Source organism: Salmo salar, chromosome ssa13 (genome assembly GCF_905237065.1).
Source record: "Salmo salar chromosome ssa13, Ssal_v3.1, whole genome shotgun sequence".
Classification (NCBI taxonomy): Eukaryota; Metazoa; Chordata; class Actinopteri; order Salmoniformes; family Salmonidae; genus Salmo; species Salmo salar.
Genome location: NC_059454.1, coordinates 91,255,786 through 91,276,197, shown reverse-complemented (window position 1 = coordinate 91,276,197; position 20,412 = coordinate 91,255,786). Strand labels below are relative to the sequence as shown.

The 20,412-nt window shown below is 45.7% G+C and overlaps 2 protein-coding genes across 5 annotated transcripts in view; both read left to right on the top strand.

The window, feature by feature from the left end:
- Positions 1 to 11,446, top strand: part of LOC106568203 (protein phosphatase Slingshot homolog 1) — a 28,520-nt gene extending 17,074 nt beyond the window's left edge. For all 4 annotated transcript variants that reach the window (XM_045692414.1, XM_014138335.2, XM_014138337.2 and 1 more), the window contains 5 exons: positions 110 to 156; positions 1,986 to 2,132; positions 2,375 to 2,575; positions 4,688 to 5,318; positions 5,619 to 11,446. In XM_045692414.1, coding sequence (XP_045548370.1) covers positions 110 to 156; positions 1,986 to 2,132; positions 2,375 to 2,575; positions 4,688 to 5,318; positions 5,619 to 6,713 — 2,121 coding nt within the window. In that variant the 3' untranslated portion in view covers positions 6,714 to 11,446. The remainder of the gene's footprint in view (positions 1 to 109; positions 157 to 1,985; positions 2,133 to 2,374; positions 2,576 to 4,687; positions 5,319 to 5,618) is intronic.
- Positions 11,447 to 16,864: 5,418 nt separating this feature from the next.
- Positions 16,865 to 20,412, top strand: part of LOC106568201 (coronin-1C-A) — a 34,894-nt gene continuing 31,346 nt past the window's right edge. Inside the window, exon 1 of the mRNA XM_014138329.2 lies at positions 16,865 to 19,624. Coding sequence (XP_013993804.2) covers positions 16,966 to 19,624 — 2,659 coding nt within the window. The 5' untranslated portion in view covers positions 16,865 to 16,965. The remainder of the gene's footprint in view (positions 19,625 to 20,412) is intronic.

The following is a 20,412-nucleotide window of genomic DNA, read 5'->3' as shown; positions in this document are numbered from 1 at the left end:
ACTACTGTCACAACTCTGTTACTATAACCCTGGTGTAGTTAGTTTGACCTTTGTAACCTGACAGAGTAAGTTGTCTTGATATTCATTCCTCTGTGTTTGTCTTCTCTAGGGCTCTGAGTGGAATGCCTCCAATCTAGAGGAACTACGGGACTGTGGGTGAGTGGACGTCTCACAAACACTAAAGCTATTTCACTAGAACTTCTCCCTAACCACCCCTGCTCCCTAACTACCCCTGCTCCCTAACTACCCCTGCTCCCTAACCACCCCTGCTCCCTAACCACCCCTGCTCCCTAACCACCCCTGCTCCCTAACCACCCCTGCTCCCTAACCACCCCTGCTCCCTAACCAGCCCTGCTCCCTAACCAGCCCTGCTCCCCTTCACCCTAACCACCCCTTCACCCTAACCACCCCTTCACCCTAACCACCCCTTCACCCTAACCACCCCTGCTCCCTAACCAGCCCTAACCACCCTAACCACCCCTGCTCCCTAACCACCCCTGCTCCCTAACCACCCCTGCTCCCTAACCACCCCTGCTCCCTAACCACCCCTGCTCCCTAACCAGCCCTGCTCCCCTTCACCCTAACCAGCCCTGCTCCCTAACCAGCCCTGCTCCCTAACCAGCCCTGCTCCCTAACCAGCCCTGCTCCCTAACCAGCCCTGCTCCCTAACCATCAGCCCTGGCTCACAAACATAGTGTTGTATTGTTCTGTATTCCCATACGAAGGAGAATAGATGTATGTCAGGTCATTGATACATCTCTCCTTCATAAGACCTACCAATACAGAAAGGTTGGTTGTTGGAACACGGATAGCACCACTGAACGAGATACTGCCCCACTGGAACACCACCACTCTTGTCAAGAGGGCGCAACAGCACCTCTACTTCAAACGGCAGCTGAAGAAATTCAGCATGCCACACCAGGTCCTCTCCAAATACTTCCACTGCACCATTGAGAGCATCCTGACCAAGGTGCATCATGGCCTGGTACGGGAATTGCTCCGTCCACTATCACAAGGCCCTCCAGCGGGAGGTGAAGACGGTCCAGTACATCACTGGGACTGTGCTCCCACCCATCCAGGACATCTACTTGAAACTGTGCCTGAGGAAGGCCCAGAGCATCGTCAAGGACCCCACACACCCCAGCCATGTGCTGTTGACTCCCTTACTATCGGACAGACGGTATTGGAGCATGAGTTCTGATACCATCAGACTGCTGAACACTTGATCTGGACTTAGCACCTACACTGATTCTCTGGACCTTAGCACACATGCACTCACATACCCACACACACAGATATACACTGAGTGTACAAAGCATTTCCATGACATAGACTGACCAGCTGAATCCAGGTGAAAGCTATGATCCTTTACTGATGTCACCTATTAAATCCACTTCAATCAGTGTAGATGAAGGGGAGGAGACGGGTTAAAGAAGGATTTTTAGGCCTTGAGACATGGATTGTGTGTGTTTGCCATTCAGAGGGTGAGTGGGCATAACAAAAGATGTACGGTAAGTGCCTTTGAACAGTGTATGATAGTAGGTGCCAGGCAGGCACATCGGTTTGTGTCAAGAACAATAAAAATAAAGAAAAATCCTGGAATGATTAGGTGTGACCAAACTTTTGACTGGTACTATATATGGTCCACCACCCAAAAGATATCCAGCCAACTTGACACAACTGTGGGAAGAATTGGAGTCAACATGGGCCAGCATCCCTGTGGAACGCTTTTGACACCTTGTAGAATCCATGCCCTGACGAATTGAGGATGTTCTGAGGGCAAAATGGGGGGTGCAAATTAATATTAGGAAGGTGTCATTAATGTTTTAGACACTCGGTGTACACATCAACATTTATTTATTACTGTTGCATTATCGAGAAGGAATCTGCCAGTAAGCACTTTTCGTTGGCCTGTGTATACCATGTGTATCCTGTACATATGACAAATTAAAACTTGAAACATGTTTATTTTTTTCTTGATGCAGTGTGGGCTACATCCTCAATGTGACCAGGGAAATAGACAACTTCTTCCAGGGCACGTTCTCCTACCACAATATCCGGGTGTTTGATGAGGAGGCCACAGACCTGCTGGCCCACTGGAACGAGACCTACAACTTCATCGTCAGAGCCAAGTGAGTGCCTACTTGTCAAACAAACTAAACCCTATTTCTCGAACAGCTAACTAAAACACATGTCTTGCAGCACGTGAAGTATTTACTGCAGAACAACAAAGGAAGTGTAGACTTAAATAGTGGGTAGTTGCTCTGTGTCTGGGTTATTTTATACACTAAAACTATGTGGAAAGCCTAGTCACTCTGGATTATACTTCTTCAAAATGAATAGGGTTTTAATGTAAAGCATTATTGCCCCACAGGAAGAACCAGTCTAAGTGTCTGGTCCACTGTAAGATGGGTGTGAGCCGGTCAGCCTCCACAGTCATAGCGTATGCCATGAAGGAGTATGGCTGGACTCTGGAGAAGGCCTACAACTTTGTGAAGCAGAAGAGGAGCATTGCTCGGCCCAACGCTGGCTTTATGAAGCAGCTGGCCGAGTACGAGGGCATCCTGGACGCTAGGTGAGTCAGGGTATACTGGGGTACTGTACTGGTATATGCAGGTTTGCTCCGGTATGTAACCAACTGTGCTACAGTTGGAGAATCTGCCACTCATTCTTACTCCACTGCAGTCATGAGGTATTGGTTAGTGCTATCCTTGGGACATCCCTAGGGTTGCACATTTTGGGGAATATTTGGAGGTGGAAACTTTCAATGGGAATTAACGGGAATATATGGGAATTAACGGAAATATATGCAAATTAATACCATTTAATTGTAATGTTTTTTGCATTGGATATATTTACCATATCATATTTGTTGTGCCATGATGTCCTTGAGGAGCAGATTCAATGCATGAGCAGCACAGCCAATGGGTGTGATGTGAGGGTAGGACTCCTCCACTTTAGACCAAGCAGCCTTCATGTTCGCAGCATTGTCTGTCACCAGTGCAAATACCTTCTGTGGTCCAAGGTCATTAATGACGGCCTTCAACTCATCTGCAATGTAGAGACGGTGTGTCTGTTGTCCCTTGTGTCTGTGCTCTTGTAGAATACTGGTTGAGGGGTGGAGATTATGTAGCTAATTATTCCTTTCCCACGAACATTCAACCACCCATCAGAGCTGATTGCAGTACAGTCTGCTTTCTCTATGATTTGCTACCTCTGCATCTAGCAAATGAGTAGATAAAGCATGTCTGGTTGGAGGGGTTATGCTCGGCGAAGAACGTTCAGAAATCTCTTCCAATACACATTGCCTGTGAGCATCAGAGGTGAACCAGTTGCATACACAGCTCGAGCAAGACATTCATCAGCATTTCTCTGACTACGTTCCTCCATTGAGTCAAAACAACTTCTGGAGGAAGGAAGGACCATGAGCTGTTGTTATTGATAAGGTGTCTGATTCATAATTTTCACCTCAAATAGAAGTAGAGTGACCTTTGTCAGAGGTTGCTTGTTGTGAGCGCTGAGGGAACTTTATGCACTTGGCCAGATGATTCTGCATCTTTGTTGCATTCTTATTTGTAAATGTACACAGCTTCTTCGACTACATTAGCTGCAGTGAAATGTCTCCACACATCAGATAGTGCTCATGGCATTTTCCTGTAAAGATTTTTATTATTTAAATAAATAAATACAATTCTATGTACAGATAAATAGTTAAGCAGTTAGATTAAACTCCTTTGTAAAATAAATGTTTTAAAATGAAACGTATGAAAACAGGTGAATAAACACTCAGTTAGCAGGCTCAAGCAAGCTTAGACCCACATGGTAGCAAAAACTAGCAAGCAGAAATTGTTAACAAGTTAGACATGATTTAAACACACTTTGCTGTAGGCGACTATTTAGAGCTAACAAAAAATCATGTATGTCATATCAAATATATTCACCCTACCCTGTATTGTAATCAGAACTTACCAGAAAGCATGCAGTCCTTGGCTCAGACAGTGTAGTAGTGTGGGCTCAATAGCATTTCATTAGTGTGCAAGATCTTGAGAATCAGCTGTACATGTGATGGAAGAATGCACTGTGCATGCAGAGGGTTGCAATTCCATTTAATTGGGGATAGTTTCACCAAAATATGCCACAAGACCTAGAATTTCCTTGTGCATCCCACAAAAGGTTCACTGTTATAAGCTAACTTTTTGATGAATTTAAGCTTCCCCATAGAAAATTTCCGGAAATGTATAGGAAAGTTTCCAACCCTTTGCAACCCTAGACGTCCCTACCGCTTACCTTAACCACTATTCTAACCATAACCACTATCCTAACCATAATCCTGACCTAACCTTAATTTCAACTTCAATGGGTTAACATCAGAGTTGGGACGTCCCAAGGATCACAGGGAGCAAGGACCCTAAGATATTTAACCTCATTATGCTCAACCTAACTCGCTGCCTAGAGGTCAGCTCAAATGTGACAGTTAATTCACCACAGTAGCTGTCTAGAGGGGCTCAGCTAAGGTAAGCAGTCTAAGGTTATTAGCTTATATTTCGGTTGGTAGATAGACTGCAGGTCATTGTGACTGAATGATCCTTTAGTTTTATTAGTGGCTAAGCATCTCGTTTTGTCTGTATAAAGTACATGTACTCTGTACATAGTGATGGGGTTAGAATAACCATAATGTGTTCCCCAGTAAACAGCGCCACAACAAGCTGTGGAGGCCCGAGGGAGGGGAGGACATCCCAGATGAGGCGTCTGGCCAGTGTTGTGGTGGAGAGGATACCCCCGTGGAGGATGAGGCCTGGGGGGGAGAGGGCTGCAGCGCCTCCCCCTGCCGGGGCCTGGAGGTGGACGCCCTGGACCCTCTCAACTACAATTACTACTTCAGACGGCTGTCGGACACGGCCCTGGACAGCGAGCCCTCCACCCCAGTGCGCGGCCCTCCCCTGCTGGGCATGGAAAGGGTGTTCATCGAGATCGAGGATGTGGAGAGGGACGCCCTTCTGGAGGATGAGGGCTTCCCAATGGCCCAACTGGCTTTGCCTGGGGAGGCCACTGCCGCCCAGACCTGTGGGGGCCGCCTGGAGCCCCTGGAGGACATGAGGCTACGCCTGGAGTTCAGCACGGTGGAGGAGGAGGACGAGGAGGAGGCTCAGAAGGAGGAGGCGGAGATGGCCGCCCTGGCCCGGACACCTGCAGGAGGAGAGGGAGTGACGGAGGACGAGGAGAGGAAGGATCAGGCCAACGTAAACCGCTTCAACAATGAGAACGCCAACAACAGTAACCGCCTGGCTGCCAAGCGCAGCTGCCCCGCTGCCTTCGACGTGAGTGGGACAGTAATTAATACCTGTATCTATAAGAATTATGCTGGTTTGCTTACTTTTAACTTGAACTGGCTTGGGGTTAGGGTTGAGATACTAAGCCTATTATTGTAATGCTGTAAGTGTAATATTTCTGTCATTATTTGATCCCATTTCATTTAAGGGATCATCATCTTGTAGGTGTCATAATCAGTTTTATTAGCTTCGAGACCTTAAATCAGGTCACGTCCTTGGTCCGTTACCCTGTCACTCTCTCTGTACCTGATCATGCATTCCCTCCCTCTCTCTGTTTCTTCTGTTTAGGACAGTGCTAGCACAGGAAACCCTTACAAAGTGAAGCCCTCCTACCAGTCCTGTAAAGACTGCCTGCGTCTGCCACCAGGGCGGCGCTGTGAGCGCCCGGCAGGAGGCCGCAACCACCGCCTTAACCCCACACGCCACTGCGGGGTGGTCCCCACTATCTCCATAGACCCCCCTGGCACCCACTTCACCAACACTCCCACCCCCCACTCCCCCTGTGCCCTCCCTGCCACCATTGCCCGCCTGGAGGCCTACCGCCAGCGGCTGGTGTCGCCCATGAGCTGCGAGGAGCTGCCTCGAGACAGACACTGCTCCCTGGAAACGGAGGACATGGACGAGCTGCAGGAGGAAGAGGAGGAAGAACAGGAACCAAAGCCAGGGAGGGAGGCGGGGACTGGAGCCATCACAGAGCTCACGTTTATGAAGCTCAGCTTGGAGGGGGAGAGGCCAGCGGGTCAGCCTCCTGGTGTGGAGTTGCAGCCTGCTGGGGTGGAGGTGGACCCTCCTAGTGGTGGAGTGGAGCCACAGCAGGAGCAGGAGGCCCTGGCCCAGCTACAGAGGACAGGGCTGGAGCTGGGGCTGGTGAGGCAGGGCGCGGAACAGCTGGAGAGGATCTCAGGACTGGCCATGGAAGGTCCACTCTCAGGGGCTGGGCTGTCTGAGCAGATGGACCTGAGCTTGGCGGTGGAGGAGATGGAGGTGGAGGGGGATGTAAGGGTGCATTCTGAATCCCACATCCCTTCTACCAGCTGTGTGGTCACAGCCGCAGACCCCCAGATGAACACCACCCCAGTGTCGTACCCCCAGTGGTCCACCCAGACTTCGACCCCTGTGTCCTCCCCCCATGGCTCCACCCTCACCCGGAGCTTCAGCAGCGTCAGCCTCCACAGCAACTGCGGGGGACGCCCAGGCCTGGTCAGGCCACGCACCCAGGAGATGGAGACCCGCATGAGGCTGGCCGGCCTGACCGTCCCCTCCCTGTTCAAACGCTCCAGCTCCCTGGCCAAACTGGGAGGCCTCACCTTCTCCACCGAGGACCTCTCAGACATGGCTGATGATCAGGCCCAGCTGTTCTCCACCGTGCCCCCAGCCCTCTGAGCCCCCATCCACCCCCTGGAGCTGACTGTGTTTCCAGTGTCTCTCCTCCAGACAGGTTCCATGTGTCTAAACCACCTGACCGTGTAAGAGCAGTTTGAAGGAGCAGGGAGAAATCTGCCAGGTGTCCTGGAGACATGCCTGAGACATATTAGCAACATGTTGGCTGGAAGAAAGAAAAATAATTAAAGATTTCCTATTATAGACTGAGTGTACAAAACATTAAGAACACCTTCCTAATATTGAGTTGGACCCCCCTTCCCCTTTTGCCCTCAGAACAGCCTCAATTCGATGGGGCATGACTCTACAAGGTGTCAAAAACATTCCACAGGGATGCTGGCCCATGTTGATTCCAATGCTTCTCACAGTTGTGTTAAGTTGGCTGGATGTCCTTTCGGTGGTGGACCATTTTTGATGCACACAGGAAACTGTTGGGCGTGAAAAACCCAGCTACTACCATACCCTGCCAAACTAAAAAGCCAAACTTTTTTTTATTTTTAGGGGAATCTTTTGTCTTGCCCATTCACCCTCTGAATGGCACACATACACAATCCATGTCTCAATTGTCTCAAGGCTTAAAAATCCTTCTTTAACCTGTCTCCTCTCCTTCATCTACACTGAGTGAAGTGGATTTAACAGGTGACATCAATAAGGGATCATAGCTTTCAGCTGGTCAGTCTGTCATGGAAAGAGCAGGTGTTCCTAATGTTTCGTACAGTCAGTGTACATGTACTGTCTGTTTATCAATCCAAATAAGAGATGCTATTGGAGAAGAGCCACTCGAAAGAACTCAATGAATGTGTGCAACTAAGCCTCTGTTTTGATTCATTCAGCGTCTCATGTGCCCCTGAGCATCTCATGCCCCTGAGCATCTCATGCCCCTGAGCATCTCGTGCCCCTGAGCAGACTGACTGTTGAAGATTGAATCCTCATTTTCTGTATATTCCTCCCTTGTTACAAGCTGTTTTTGTGTCACCGAACAACAACTTCATCATATGAGCAGCTTCCTGCCTCTTCAAGCAAAGCAGGGTACCTCAGTCAGAAGATAAGCATCTCAAGACTATTTTGGTCCAATACTGTTTTTGTTGCCTTGCCTCTCTCCTCAATGACTGGCTCAGCCAGCCCTCCTCCATTGAGGTACTTAATGTAATAATGTCTTGAAGTGGTCAAAAGTCCATTCATAACGGTCTAGTGTTACGCAAGCTGTCCTCATTGTCACAACTAGAGCTTCCTCATGGGGAGCAGAGCAGTAGACTGACTGGACTTATCACACATGCTATGGATGATGGGAAGAAACAGAAAAAATATTGAAATTCTCTTCTGGATTCATTTCTGTTTCTTTGAGGTAGTTTAGAGGGAGCATATACACTTTGGTTTGGTTTAGTTTAGCCACAGCTGAACTTTCACCACTTCTGTGCAATGTTAATAGGTACAGTACTTCAATGATCTGATTAAGAACTCATCATGTTTGATAGGATTTGTGGGCAACTGAAAGAGTTCAAATGGTTTTGGGACTGGATTTTACAACACTCCATTAATCTACTGTAGCACTGATAATCCTCTGCTGCCCCCCTCGTAGACCAGCTGTAGTCAAAGCCATAATGTGTCTGACACCATGCCTTTATCCATCGTCCCTGCATCACTCCCAAAAGGCAATCAAATACAGTAGGTTGATTTTTCTGGCTGTTTAGTTTTGGCATCAACATGCTAGTACATACTCTCCTCCCCTTCTTGTTCACACCTTTGTGGTACTGTAGATGTAGAGGCTTTGTTAACCGGCTTTATTCAACTGTCTATTGCCCACAGTAACAGAGTAACATTAGACTACCTTTCTTTGTACTGCTAAAAAAGACTAATCTGTTGATCTGCATAAGCTACACAAGACAACACCTTTGACACTCTGAAGGCCCAGGCACAAACCTGGTACTATGAAGTGGCCACTGAGTCGTTGCTATACATTGAAGCAGAACAACTGTTTGAATTGCTTGTTTTTGCTCTCCCATTTAGTGCCAGACCTGGGAGTGTCCCAGCAGTGTCTATGATGGCTACAGCAAAGCCTAATGTGATTTAGCTGGAGCTGTTTGTGGCAGAAAGAAAGAAGCAGCTTTTCTCAGCCTTTTCCATTCGTATGGCAACGCTATTAGCCAAACTAGGAAGTTGGGACAAAAACAAGCTGAGGCGTCGGAACAGACTATTATCTATAGTTGCTTAGAAAGGGGTTACAATTCTGGTTTCTGTGGCAGTCTGTAGAGAGAATTTCACTAGCCACTAGGAATTGTTTTGTTTACAGCAGACATGAGCAACTTCCAAAGCTGTTATAGAGCCACAGTATGACTGGGGCCACTGCCATCATCCCACATGTTGTATCACCAATGTAACATTCATTTATCTTCCTTATTTATGATTTAGAGTATTTATTTGTACATGTTTTAATTATATAATCTATTATGCAGTTGGCTGAGTTCTTTGTGGCCAGCCTAAGCTTAATTGGCCACACGGGTGTTATTATGCTTTGAAGTTGTGTGTTGTCTGTTTTAACTGCTGCATTTGGCATGTTGAGTGTGAAAGGATAATGTGTGATGGCAGTGTGTGTGCAGGCGCATGCAAATATCTCAATTTTATTACCACCATGGTTGTATTATGAGTGTGATGGGAAAGGTGTCTGTGAAATGAGTGCAAAATAACTTACTCCTTGAACTATAAGTCATTGTCACTGATGCAATGGCCTATACTATACATCATGTAGACTGGATTGCTCTTGAGTTGGGATAACAAAGAAAATGAAAATCGCTCTTAATCAGCTGAATATCGCGGCATGTGTTACATTAGTAACTTTTGTTAGTGTTTGTTACGCCGAGGTACTGGTCAAAGCAATTTGCAATTAATTTAGGTTCAAGTCACAATAATGGCTTGGGTTCTGTGGTCAGTGAACACTGGCTGTGTTTAGACAGGCAGCCCAGTTCAGAATTCTATCTTTTTTTCTCACTTATTGGTCTTTTGACCAATCACGTCAGATATATTTTTGAGAGCTAATTCTTTTGACCAATTAGTAAAAAAGAGATCAGAATTGGGTTACTTGTTTGAACGCAGCCCTTGTGGCTTTTGAGTTATTGCACTGGATGAATTTCCCTGTGTTCACTGGTGGGTTTTCAATGATCAAAAAGATTCCCTTAGAGGTAATACAATTATTTGAATGGGATAGGGATTTGTCCCAAACTGACCCCTGTCCCTTCACTTTTAATCCAGTTCAGCCTAGTCTACCACTTGTGGTTAGTGTGGTCACCATTTAGGCGTGATCATTTGGTGCGCTTTATTCAAGCCTACTGTTATACTACCTTCATGTGGCTGTTATAATCTTGATGTCATTTATGACATAATGGGTTATAAAAGTTTACAGAATATCCTATAATATTATAAAGAGTGGAATTTGATCTTGAAAGTTCAACTTTTTATTTCATGTTACTGTGATGGGGTTATGATGATTATTATAGAAGTTATGTTTGGTTAGCCAGTTGTGCTCAGCTTTAGGCCATGCTCATAGCAGTGAACAGTAGTCTATGTGGTGGATTTAAGTGCTGTCAAAATGAGCGTCTTCACCAAATGCTCCATCACCACTGATGCTATGCTTAAAGCTACTGCACTAGGTTTGATTGTTTGCATCATTTGTTTTTGAGTGTTTTATATTTCTACATAAGTGCCTTAACCCTGGCCTTAGCTCTGGCTGGCCTAGCTACATTGCAGGCTTAACCCTGGCCTTAGCTCTGGCTGGCCTAGCTACATTGCAGGCTTAACCCTGGCCTTAGCCCTGGCTGGCCTAGCTACATTGCAGGCTTAACCCTGGCCTTAGCTCTGGCTGGCCTAGCTACATTGCAGGCTTAACCCGGCCTTAGCCCTGGCTGGCCTAGCTACATTGCAGGCTTAACCCTGGCCTTAGCTCTGGCTGGCCTAGCTACATTGCAGGCTTAACCCTGGCCTTAGCTCTGGCTGGCCTAGCTACATTGCAGGCTTAACCCTGGCCTTAGCTCTGGCTGGCCTCGCTGCATTGCAGGCTTAACCCTGGCCTTAGCTCTGGCTGGCCTCGCTGCATCGCAGGCTTTGCATAGTCATTGAGAATGGAAAGGCCACTTGCCCTCTGCCCCCAAAATAATAATCCTGTTGCCCCTTGTAAGTGACTTCTTGGCTTACACAAACCCACAACGTACACATGTTCACACACAAGCTCTCACTCCCACATGTGCATATGCTTGACAAGCTCATCAGTTGCTAGGGTGATCTATTATTGAAACCAAAGTCTGAGGGGTTTATTTGGACAAATAGGCACAGAACCAAGTCTTATCTACATTGCCAGGCATCTTAGGGTTCACCTGCCCTTACTGACAATCCTTTAACTGGTCAATGCTTTGAGAGAAATGGAGAAAGCTGGATATGGAGACATAGGAAGAGGGGGATACTTACAGCAGTTCATGTCAAGAGTACAAATTGCCATCTTTCCTTGATGTTCACCCCTTACAATAAGATGTTTTTGCATATAAGGCATGAATGAGTGAAAACGCCTAAAACATACATAATCAACTTGAGTGAATTTTTTTGTTGTACATAATTTAATTTTTTTAAGCTGTGTCTTATTGTTTGCACTGGCTGTGTTGTGTGATGCCCTTCTTTTTCTTCTTTTTCTACATTTTGTTAAGGATGTCCAGTCAATGTGTATCATGAAAATAAATAATTTCCTCTCTTTTCTGGCCTGTATTGGATCATACTGAACGGAGAGGAGACAATCCATCATGTAAGACTTGTATTGCAAATACATGCACACAGACCATTGGTGTATTTATTGACTTAGTCAAATTAGGTCATTGTGATATCACAGGATGGGCAGGGAGGAGAATGGGAGACTGGTGACAGTGGAAGAAGGATCCCTCCAACAAAAATACTCTGTAGTCCTTCAGGGCAATATTCTAGACAGACAGGCCCGCAGGCCTGCCGCTTTCACAACTCAGACAGGTGAGTGCCTCCCTACCTCCGCTCTGCACCTCAGATGACAGGAAGCAAATGCTGTAACATAAGACGTAGACTGTGCGTAGGTTAAGTAGTATGTGTGTTCAGTGTTGACCTTTTTATTAGACAAAATAGTGTATTTGGTGGAATGTATCAGGTGATGTGTTGATAATACTGGACCTGGGTTTGGGTTAAACAGATGAGAAGAACAATGTTAGTCTCAATTCTCTGGGGAAGCGACCAGAGCAGCATATTATTGGATGATATTCTGAGTGACGGACACATTTTAGCATCCACGTGTCAGTCAATTTGGTGCATGTGCCTCAGTTATTTATGTCATGATGTAACTCCTGCGTGAAGGTATCGACACACTCAACCATCCACTCTGTCCATGGCTGTGATGATTCAGAGCTATATTCAACTCCATGTTTGCACCTCGATGGGCTGTTCTGAAGTTGGCCACAAAGGTATGTGTTCTCTTATTCGCTATTTTGAATGGTGCATCATAATAGGCACTTATTTCCATAAGGGCCTGGGACATATATTTTTTTCAGAACAGCTTATGTTGGGACTTTCAGGAGTTGCTAATAGTATGTTCTCTCGGAGTCACACGTCTCATAAATGCTTGGTGTCCTCACATGATAGTAGAGAAACAAAGAGAAGGAGGGGGATATTTGAGTGAGGCTGTTGTCACAGATGCCTCCCACAGTTGCCAGCTGCTGCCATGAGAAGATCCTCTACCCTGCACACATCCATCTCAATAACCCCTTAGATACAAGCCGGAAGGAACTCTGCAATGCGCATATCACTGTAATGTTATCTAGTTGCGATAACATCATACCAACATTGTGAGAATAGAATAAATGAATTGAACCACTCATTCCCTTTATGTGTAGTGATACAGTACAGTATGTTATTCACAGTGGGTGGTCATGATTACTTAAATTAACTGCCCAGTGAAAATATCACTTTTAAAAGTTCTCATTCTGTTAACTCATATCCAAATAATGTTGTTGATGTGTCCTATACCAAAGCATAATTTAGTATAGGACAAGTAAAAACACTTAAAAAACCCAACCTCAAACAGGCTGTCTAAAAGAAAATGTTTTGCTATTTCCTCATAGAATATATAATCTCTCTGAGGAGGATGAGCTGGCCAATCAGTGGACTACTTGCATGAACATTTTTAATGACCGGTATACTCCCACACTATTCTGTTGTTTGGGTACGCCCACACCCTTCCACAACACAGAAAAGCTGCTTTTTGAAGGTGCACTAGGCAGGAAGCACTCCACCATTTCCTGGTTGCAAAGATTTTAATCGTTTTCCTAATTTCAGTTTGTGACAAAACAAGCAAGTAAAGTGTAGAGAATCATTGTACCATCTAAACTGCTGTAAAATATATTTTCCATAATCAAAAATATATTTTCAGCTGTTTGAAGCTGGTTTACAAAACCAAAAGCAAAAGAAGCAAAAACGAAACTTAAGAACGAGAAGCATAGAAATGGCGCACATAGAACAGATCTACCACTTTTTAGACTTGTTTTAAATGAGAATGACAGATCATATGTGAATTTGGTTGGGTCGCACAAAAAGTTAAATATTGCAGCTTTAACATTATTAATTACTATTTTTTTTAAGGAAAACTATTTTACTCATTGTAAGTAATTATAAGTTCTTATTTCATAGAAATATGGAAACACTGGGCAGTTACTTAGATAGGTGAAGGTTAAAAGTTGTCAGACCTGTTTAGATCACTTACTTCACTTAACAGCTGAGCCTAAATCAAACGCAAAAACTGATTTCATAGCAAATTCTACCATTATTAAAACATTGATCACTGCAGGCCTGGGTTTAATGCAGTATAACTGATATTGCCTGGGGGGCTTACTGGAATAGTGTTTAATATATAGGTGGCTCTCAGCACCACTTAAGCCTGAAATACCTGAAGATACCTGAAGGATTAGTGATGCAGGGTCAAGAGGTTCAGTCACCTGTCTGTCCTCAATCACTTCACCCTGTGGAATCAAACAGAGCCTGGAACATGGACATGGAATTAAAGGCTACAGGGTGTCTACGTTTTTGGTTTCCTTCCATTATAAACCATTAGAAACGTCCCTTTTTCAGGACCCTGTCTTTGAAAGATAATTTGTAAAAATCCAAATAACTTCACAGATCTTCATTGTAAAGGGTTAAACACTGTTTCCCATGCTTGTTCAATGAATGATAAACAATGAACATGCACCTGTGGAACGGTCGTTAAGACACTAACAGCTTACAGACGGTAGGAAATGAAGGTCACAGTTATGAAAACTTAGGACACTAAAGAGGCGTTTCTACTGACTCTGAAAAATACCAAAAGAAAGATGCCCAGGGTCCCTGCTCATCTGTGTGAATGTGCCTTAGGCATGTTGCAAGGAGGCATGAGGATTGCAGATGTGGCCAGGGCAATAAATTGCAATGTCCGTACTGTGAGATGCCTAAGACAGCGCTACAGGGAGATAGGACGGACAGCTGGACAACGTGGCAGACCACATGTAACAACACCTGCACAGGATTGGTACATCCGAGCACCACACCTGCGGGACAGGTATAGGATGGCAAAAACAACTTCCCGAGTTACACCAGGAACGCACAATCTCTCCCTCAGTGCTCAGACTGTCCGCAACAGGCTGAGAGAGGCTGGACTGAGGGCTTGTAGGCCTGTTGTAAGGTAGGTCCTCACCAGACATCACCAGCAACAACGTTGTCTATGGGCATAAATCCACCGTCGCTGGACCAGACAGGACTGGCAAAAAGTGCTCTTCTCTGACGAGTCGCGGTTTTGTCTCACCAGGGGTGATGGTCGGATTCGTGTTTATCATCAAAGGAATGAGCGTTACACCGAGGCCTGTACTCTGGAGCGGGATCGATTTGGAGGTGGAGGGTCCGTCATGGTCTGGGGCAGTGTGTCACAGCATCATCGGACTGAGCTTGTTGTCATTGCAGGCAATTTCAACGCTGTGCGTTACAGGGAAGACATCCTCCTCCCTCATGTGGTACCCTTCCTGCAGGCTCATCCTGACATGACCCTCCAGCATGACAATGCCACCAGTCATACTGCTCGTTCTGTGCTTGATTTCCTGCAAGACAGGAATGTCAGTGTTCTGCCATGGCCAGCGAAGAGCCCGGATCTCAATCCCATTGAGCACGTCTGGGACCTGTTGGATCAGATGGTGAGGGCTAGGGCCATTCCCCCAAGAAATTTCTGGGAACTTGCATGTGCCTTGGTAGAAGAGTGGGGTAACATCTCATCGGGGCGGCAGGTAGCCTAGTGGTTAGAGTGTTGGATTAGTAACCGAAAGGTTGCAAGACCAAATCCCCGAGCTGACGAGGTAAAATCTGTCGTTCTGCATGGCAGTTAACCCACTGTTCCTAGTCCAAGATTGAAAATAAGAATTTGTTCTTAACTGACTTGCCTAGTTAAATAAATGTTTAAAAAAAGAACTGGCAAATCTGGTGCAGTCCATGAGGAGGAGATGCACTGCAGTACTTAATGCAGCTGGTGGCCACACCAGATACTGACTGTTACTTTTGATTTTGACCCCCCTTTGTTCAGGGACGCATTATTCCATTTCTGTAAGTCACGTCTGTGGAACTTGTTCAGTTTATGTCTCAGTTATTGAATCTTATGTTCATACAAATATTTGCACATGTTAAGTTTGCTGAAAATAAACACAGTTGACAGTGAGAGAATGTTTATTTTTTTGCTGAGTTTGTTTAGTCACTGTCCATGTTGTAGTCTACTAAATCAACACCCTATGAACATAAAAAATGTATTGCTACATATGCTGTTAAGGGCAGGGAGTCACATTTCTGTGTCATAGCGCCAGGCTGCCAGTTAGTGGGCTGTCACGTTTAATAGGCCTATGCACATTTCAAGTTTTGCCATGGTATAAATGACAAGTGTTTACTTCAGACAATAAACCGACCTTAGTGTGATGGTCAGTTGAGGACATAATAATTTGTATTTTTGTTTGCAACCTAGAACTACTAAGAAACAGCATGCCATTTTAATGCCTGTTGAGCTTTGTTCCTCTGAAATAATCTACCCTCGACCATCCATCACGTCAGTCGTAAAACTGTCCTGATCAGTTCCCAGACTGACAATCCTGTTCCAAAGTCAAAACCCTTGTGACTGATCTGTTTTCCAGCTGGCCTTTCCTTAGTCCTCATTGTCATAACAATCATAAACAATTGATTGGTTTAATTCTGTCTAATGTCTTACTGTAATATTCTAAGAGTGCGCTTAGATCATGCTCTTACTGAAGATATGATATCTCAGTATCCCTTACTGATTCATTTTCAATGGGAAATGGACATCAGTTTTGTTCTGTTCATGTTCCAAACAGCCCTCAGTGTGTGACCTTGGCACCAGGCTGGTGACTGATCTATTATCCCAGTTGCCCTGGCCTGTGACTCACCGGCGGCAGTGAGAGCCACTTTAATTATAGTGCCACAACATTCCAGCAGGACAGAATGAGGAGGGATAGAAATAGTTCACTGGAGGGGGGGGGGTAATTTATTTTATTCCTATCTTCTATTTATATACAGAAATATGGAAAGTGAGAGAGAGGTACGGGGTGAGTGAGTCAGACAGGGAGAGGCTTGGCACAAGGCCTTATGTCAAATTAAGAGATACGCAAGCAGCATGCTACTGTTCACTCTGAGTCGTTCCTTGACCACAGCTGTGTCTTGACGTGTATCTCTCTCCTCCTATAGAGAAAAAAAAGAACAACAACGAATGGGTCAGAAACTGAACAAAGGGTTGGAAAAGGAAGGAGTCTCAACAAATGCCTACAATGGAGGAGAGCAGTCGAAGCAGGGGGGAGAAGAGGGCCTTGAGGCACAGTTGGAGCCCAGTGAACAGGGCAGCGGTTGTCGTAGCGCTGGGACTGGGAGCTATGGGATAGCAGAGCAACTGATTGTCAGCAGCAGCCTGGCCACTGAGCAGGGGGACGATGAGCTCACTGCGACCCCTGCCCTAACAGACACCCTCATTAAGGAGCCAATGAGCCCCGCTCTTGGCGAAGAACAGAGCCCTTTGACCGTGGGGGGCGGGAACGAGGGAGGGGACAGAGAAGACAGGGCTGTCACACATAGTACAGATATGCCAGAATGTATCCTGAGCTCTGAGAGGAGCACACAGTGCTCAGAGCCCAAAACACAGAAGAAATCTGCGGATAATAAGAAAAGGGTGAATACTGGGACAGGAGCTACAATGGAAGGACAAGTGATGAGTAAATGCCCTGCTGGTGGTGGGCACAGAGACTCAGATACAGAGGATATGACAGATAGGTCTAACACAGAGGACTTGATCTCAGAACCTACCAAGGAGGACTTCGTACTTCTGGAGAAGGATGAATCGTGGTTATCGTGTGATGTGAGCAGCGCGATTGCTGATAGCAGGGACAAAGAGAAGGAAAAGAAACAGCCTTCTGTAAAAAGAATAGTGGAGGAGGTAACGACTTCTGCCGCTGGTGTGGATAAACCTCAAGACCTTCCAATGTTGCCCACTGACCCACAGAGGAACGTTTATTCTGCTGTGGATGATCTGAGGCTCAGTGAGGACAGACTTCTTAGCGGAAAGAAACAGCAGGAATCACAGACAGCCTCATCTTTGGGCACCGAAACAAGCAAAACACAAGTAACATGGGATGAGGATACAAGCAGCACTGTAAACACTTATTGTGTTCTTTCCTGTAAAGGCAGCAGTGGTTGCGAGGCACAAACCTCACGTTCACCAGCAGACTGTTTGGAAAGAGCAGATCCACATTTGGCTGAACCGGCAGGCATCGGGTGTCCCCCAAAGAAGGCTGAACGAACTAAAGCTGTCAAAGCTATTTCGGAGAATGAGTCTGGAATTACTGCAGTTTGTGATCTCAAAATGGGCATTCAAGGCAAAGAACCAGACCTCTTGAGTATTGAATCAACTCATGCCAATTCCAAGTCAACTGATATAAATAATACATTCTATGATGATAAAAACTGCACTCATGAGGATTTGGTCCTATTGAATATAGAGGAAGAACTTGATGAGAAAACAGAAGCATTAATTGCACTCAACACAAAAATGAAGCCGGACAAATGCTGGGAAAAGACAGATCCAGTTAAGAGTGGTTCACAAACTGAGAAAGAGCAGAAGGCCACAGCCCCAGATGAGCATCCACAGGTGAAAGACACACAGAGAAGGGAAGTAAAAAGAGACTGTGTCAAAGACAACAGGATTGGGCCATGTGAGTCAAACCAGTGTGAACCTGAACTACACATATCATCTTCAACAGGTGTCCAAGGAAATCTAAAACCACCACATCCTCCTCAGCCTCCACCAAGGCCAAACGCCAAAGGTACAGACAAAAGAGGGAAATCTATTCATTCACAAATAGGTGTAAAAAAGTTTGATAATGTAGAGAGCAATGATAGAAGTGTCTCCTTACAACAGCAAACTACAACTTATACTGGAAAAGCAAAACCAGTATCCTCTTCCCCTGACACATGCACCTCCATCACCAACCATCAACATTTAGCTGATGACTCATTAGAACAATGCAATGTGATTCCCTCCCCTCCTCTCTCTGTGCCAAAGCTAGAGGGTAGTGATGGGCAGAGGCAGGTTGTTCCCATGCAGAGGGAGAGAGAGCCTGTCTGTTACACTCATGTCACCACCCCACCACCCATCACTCACCTTCTGCCTGAGAAGGAGATGGCGAGCACAGTGCCAAAACAACATAACAACAGTATGGATTTCACCCAGCCAGAGGACAGAACAACAGGGGCCTCTATAGATCCTTCTGTTCCAGTAGAGAGGCCTAAACCGAAGGGGCCTCCTCCACCTGTCCCAAAAAAGCCCCAAAATCCCTTTAAGATTCCAGCTACAAAAACATACTCTATGGATGAACAGAAAAGAGGTGATGATTATCACCACAAAGAGGAAAAGAAGAAGAGGAGACAACCACATCAAGTCAGCAAAGGAAATGCTTGCGACACAGCTTCTCGGGGTATGTGTGTGTTATGGGATGACACAGGTTCTTCTTACACTGTACCATCCAACATGTACACGTCAGATCATTTTGATTCAATGGATGATTTTTCACAACAACAAAGGGCACCAACTAGAGAGGAAAAGTATAGAAATATCATAGATTTTGATGCTTGGGCAAGAATGGTGAAACTTGCTGCGGAAGAGGAGAAACCAAAACAACTTGACATGTTGGACAGACAAACTTTTTTGGAAAAGCAGGCTAAACTCAAAGGCCCACCACCTCCTGTACCCACAAAGCCCCATAAGCCATGTGTTCCATTAGAAACAGTTCCAAACTCAGAGGACATAGCTTGGCCTTCAGATGATGAGGAGATACGAGAACGAGAGCTGGCCTTGTGTGAGAGAATGGAAGATGAAGATGATGACCCTAAACCCCAACCTGACACGGTTAGCACAGATGTCCGTTGGAAGAACCTTGGTGACCACAGAATCCATAGTGGTCTTGGTGAGCCTACCGATCGTGAGTCTGTGGCTGAGCTTGAAACTGAGACATACAGGCCTGTGGCTGAGCTCATAAAGGAGACCAACCAGATGTACCAGAGAATCAGGCACGCAGACCGGACAGAACCCCTCACGGTCAAGTCCATGATCAGGCACGCAGAGCGGACAGAACCCCTCATGTCCAAGTCCATGATCAGGCATGCAGACCAGACAGAACGCCTCACGGTCAAGTCCATGATCAGGCACGCAGAGCGGACAGAACCCCTCATGTCCAAGTCCATTGACAGGGCCGTGGACCTGGGCCAGAGCCTGAAAGTATCACAGATGAAGAAGGCCTTCGATGTCACTAAGAAGCCTGCTGAAAAACCACCAGAGACAAAGCCTGAACCCAAAAAAGGTAATAAAGTGCTTTGGATCAAATACTCTCTCTGGCTGTCTCTTTATCTATGTCTCCCTCCCTCCCTCCCTCCTTTCTTTCTTTCTTTCTTTCTTTCTTTCTTTCTTTCTTTCTTTCTTTCTTTCTTTCTTTCTTTCTTTCTTTCTTTCTTTCTTTCTTTCTTTCTTTCTTTCCTCCCTCCATCCCTCCCTTACTTCCTTCCTCCCTCCCATCTGTGTGTGTGTGTGTCTCTTTCTCTCACACACACAAATGCACACACACAGCCATGTGAGGAACTTGAGTTGTAAAAAAGCTATTGCTGTCAGATTGCAGTCTGGTTTTGAGCACCGCTTGCAAGTCAATGAGTCATACTTGTCCTTTGTAACTATAGTGCGTACTGTACGCATGAGAATGTGTTAGTCAGGCCTTTGGGTTCAGTCGTACTGTAGATAGAACAGTCCTGTGTCCCGTGTGGATCAGTTCGTAGAGCATGACGCTTGCAACACTAGGGTTGTGGGTTCGATTCCCATTTGGGACCAGAATGAAAAAAAGTACACAGAATGTATGTACTCACTACTGTAAGTTACTCCGCATAAGCGCGTCTGCTAAATGACTAAAATGTAAATGTAATAGAGTACCACAGTATGAGTCATAAAACCTAGAGGTCAAACAGGGAAATGGTTCCAATTGTTTTTCCACCATAAATTTTTCCCATAGGGGATTTTAGAAACACTTAAAATAGGTCTGTGTTTCGTGTTGGCTTACCTTGGTGTGACATCTGATAACTGAGTATTGTTTTCCTTGAAAAT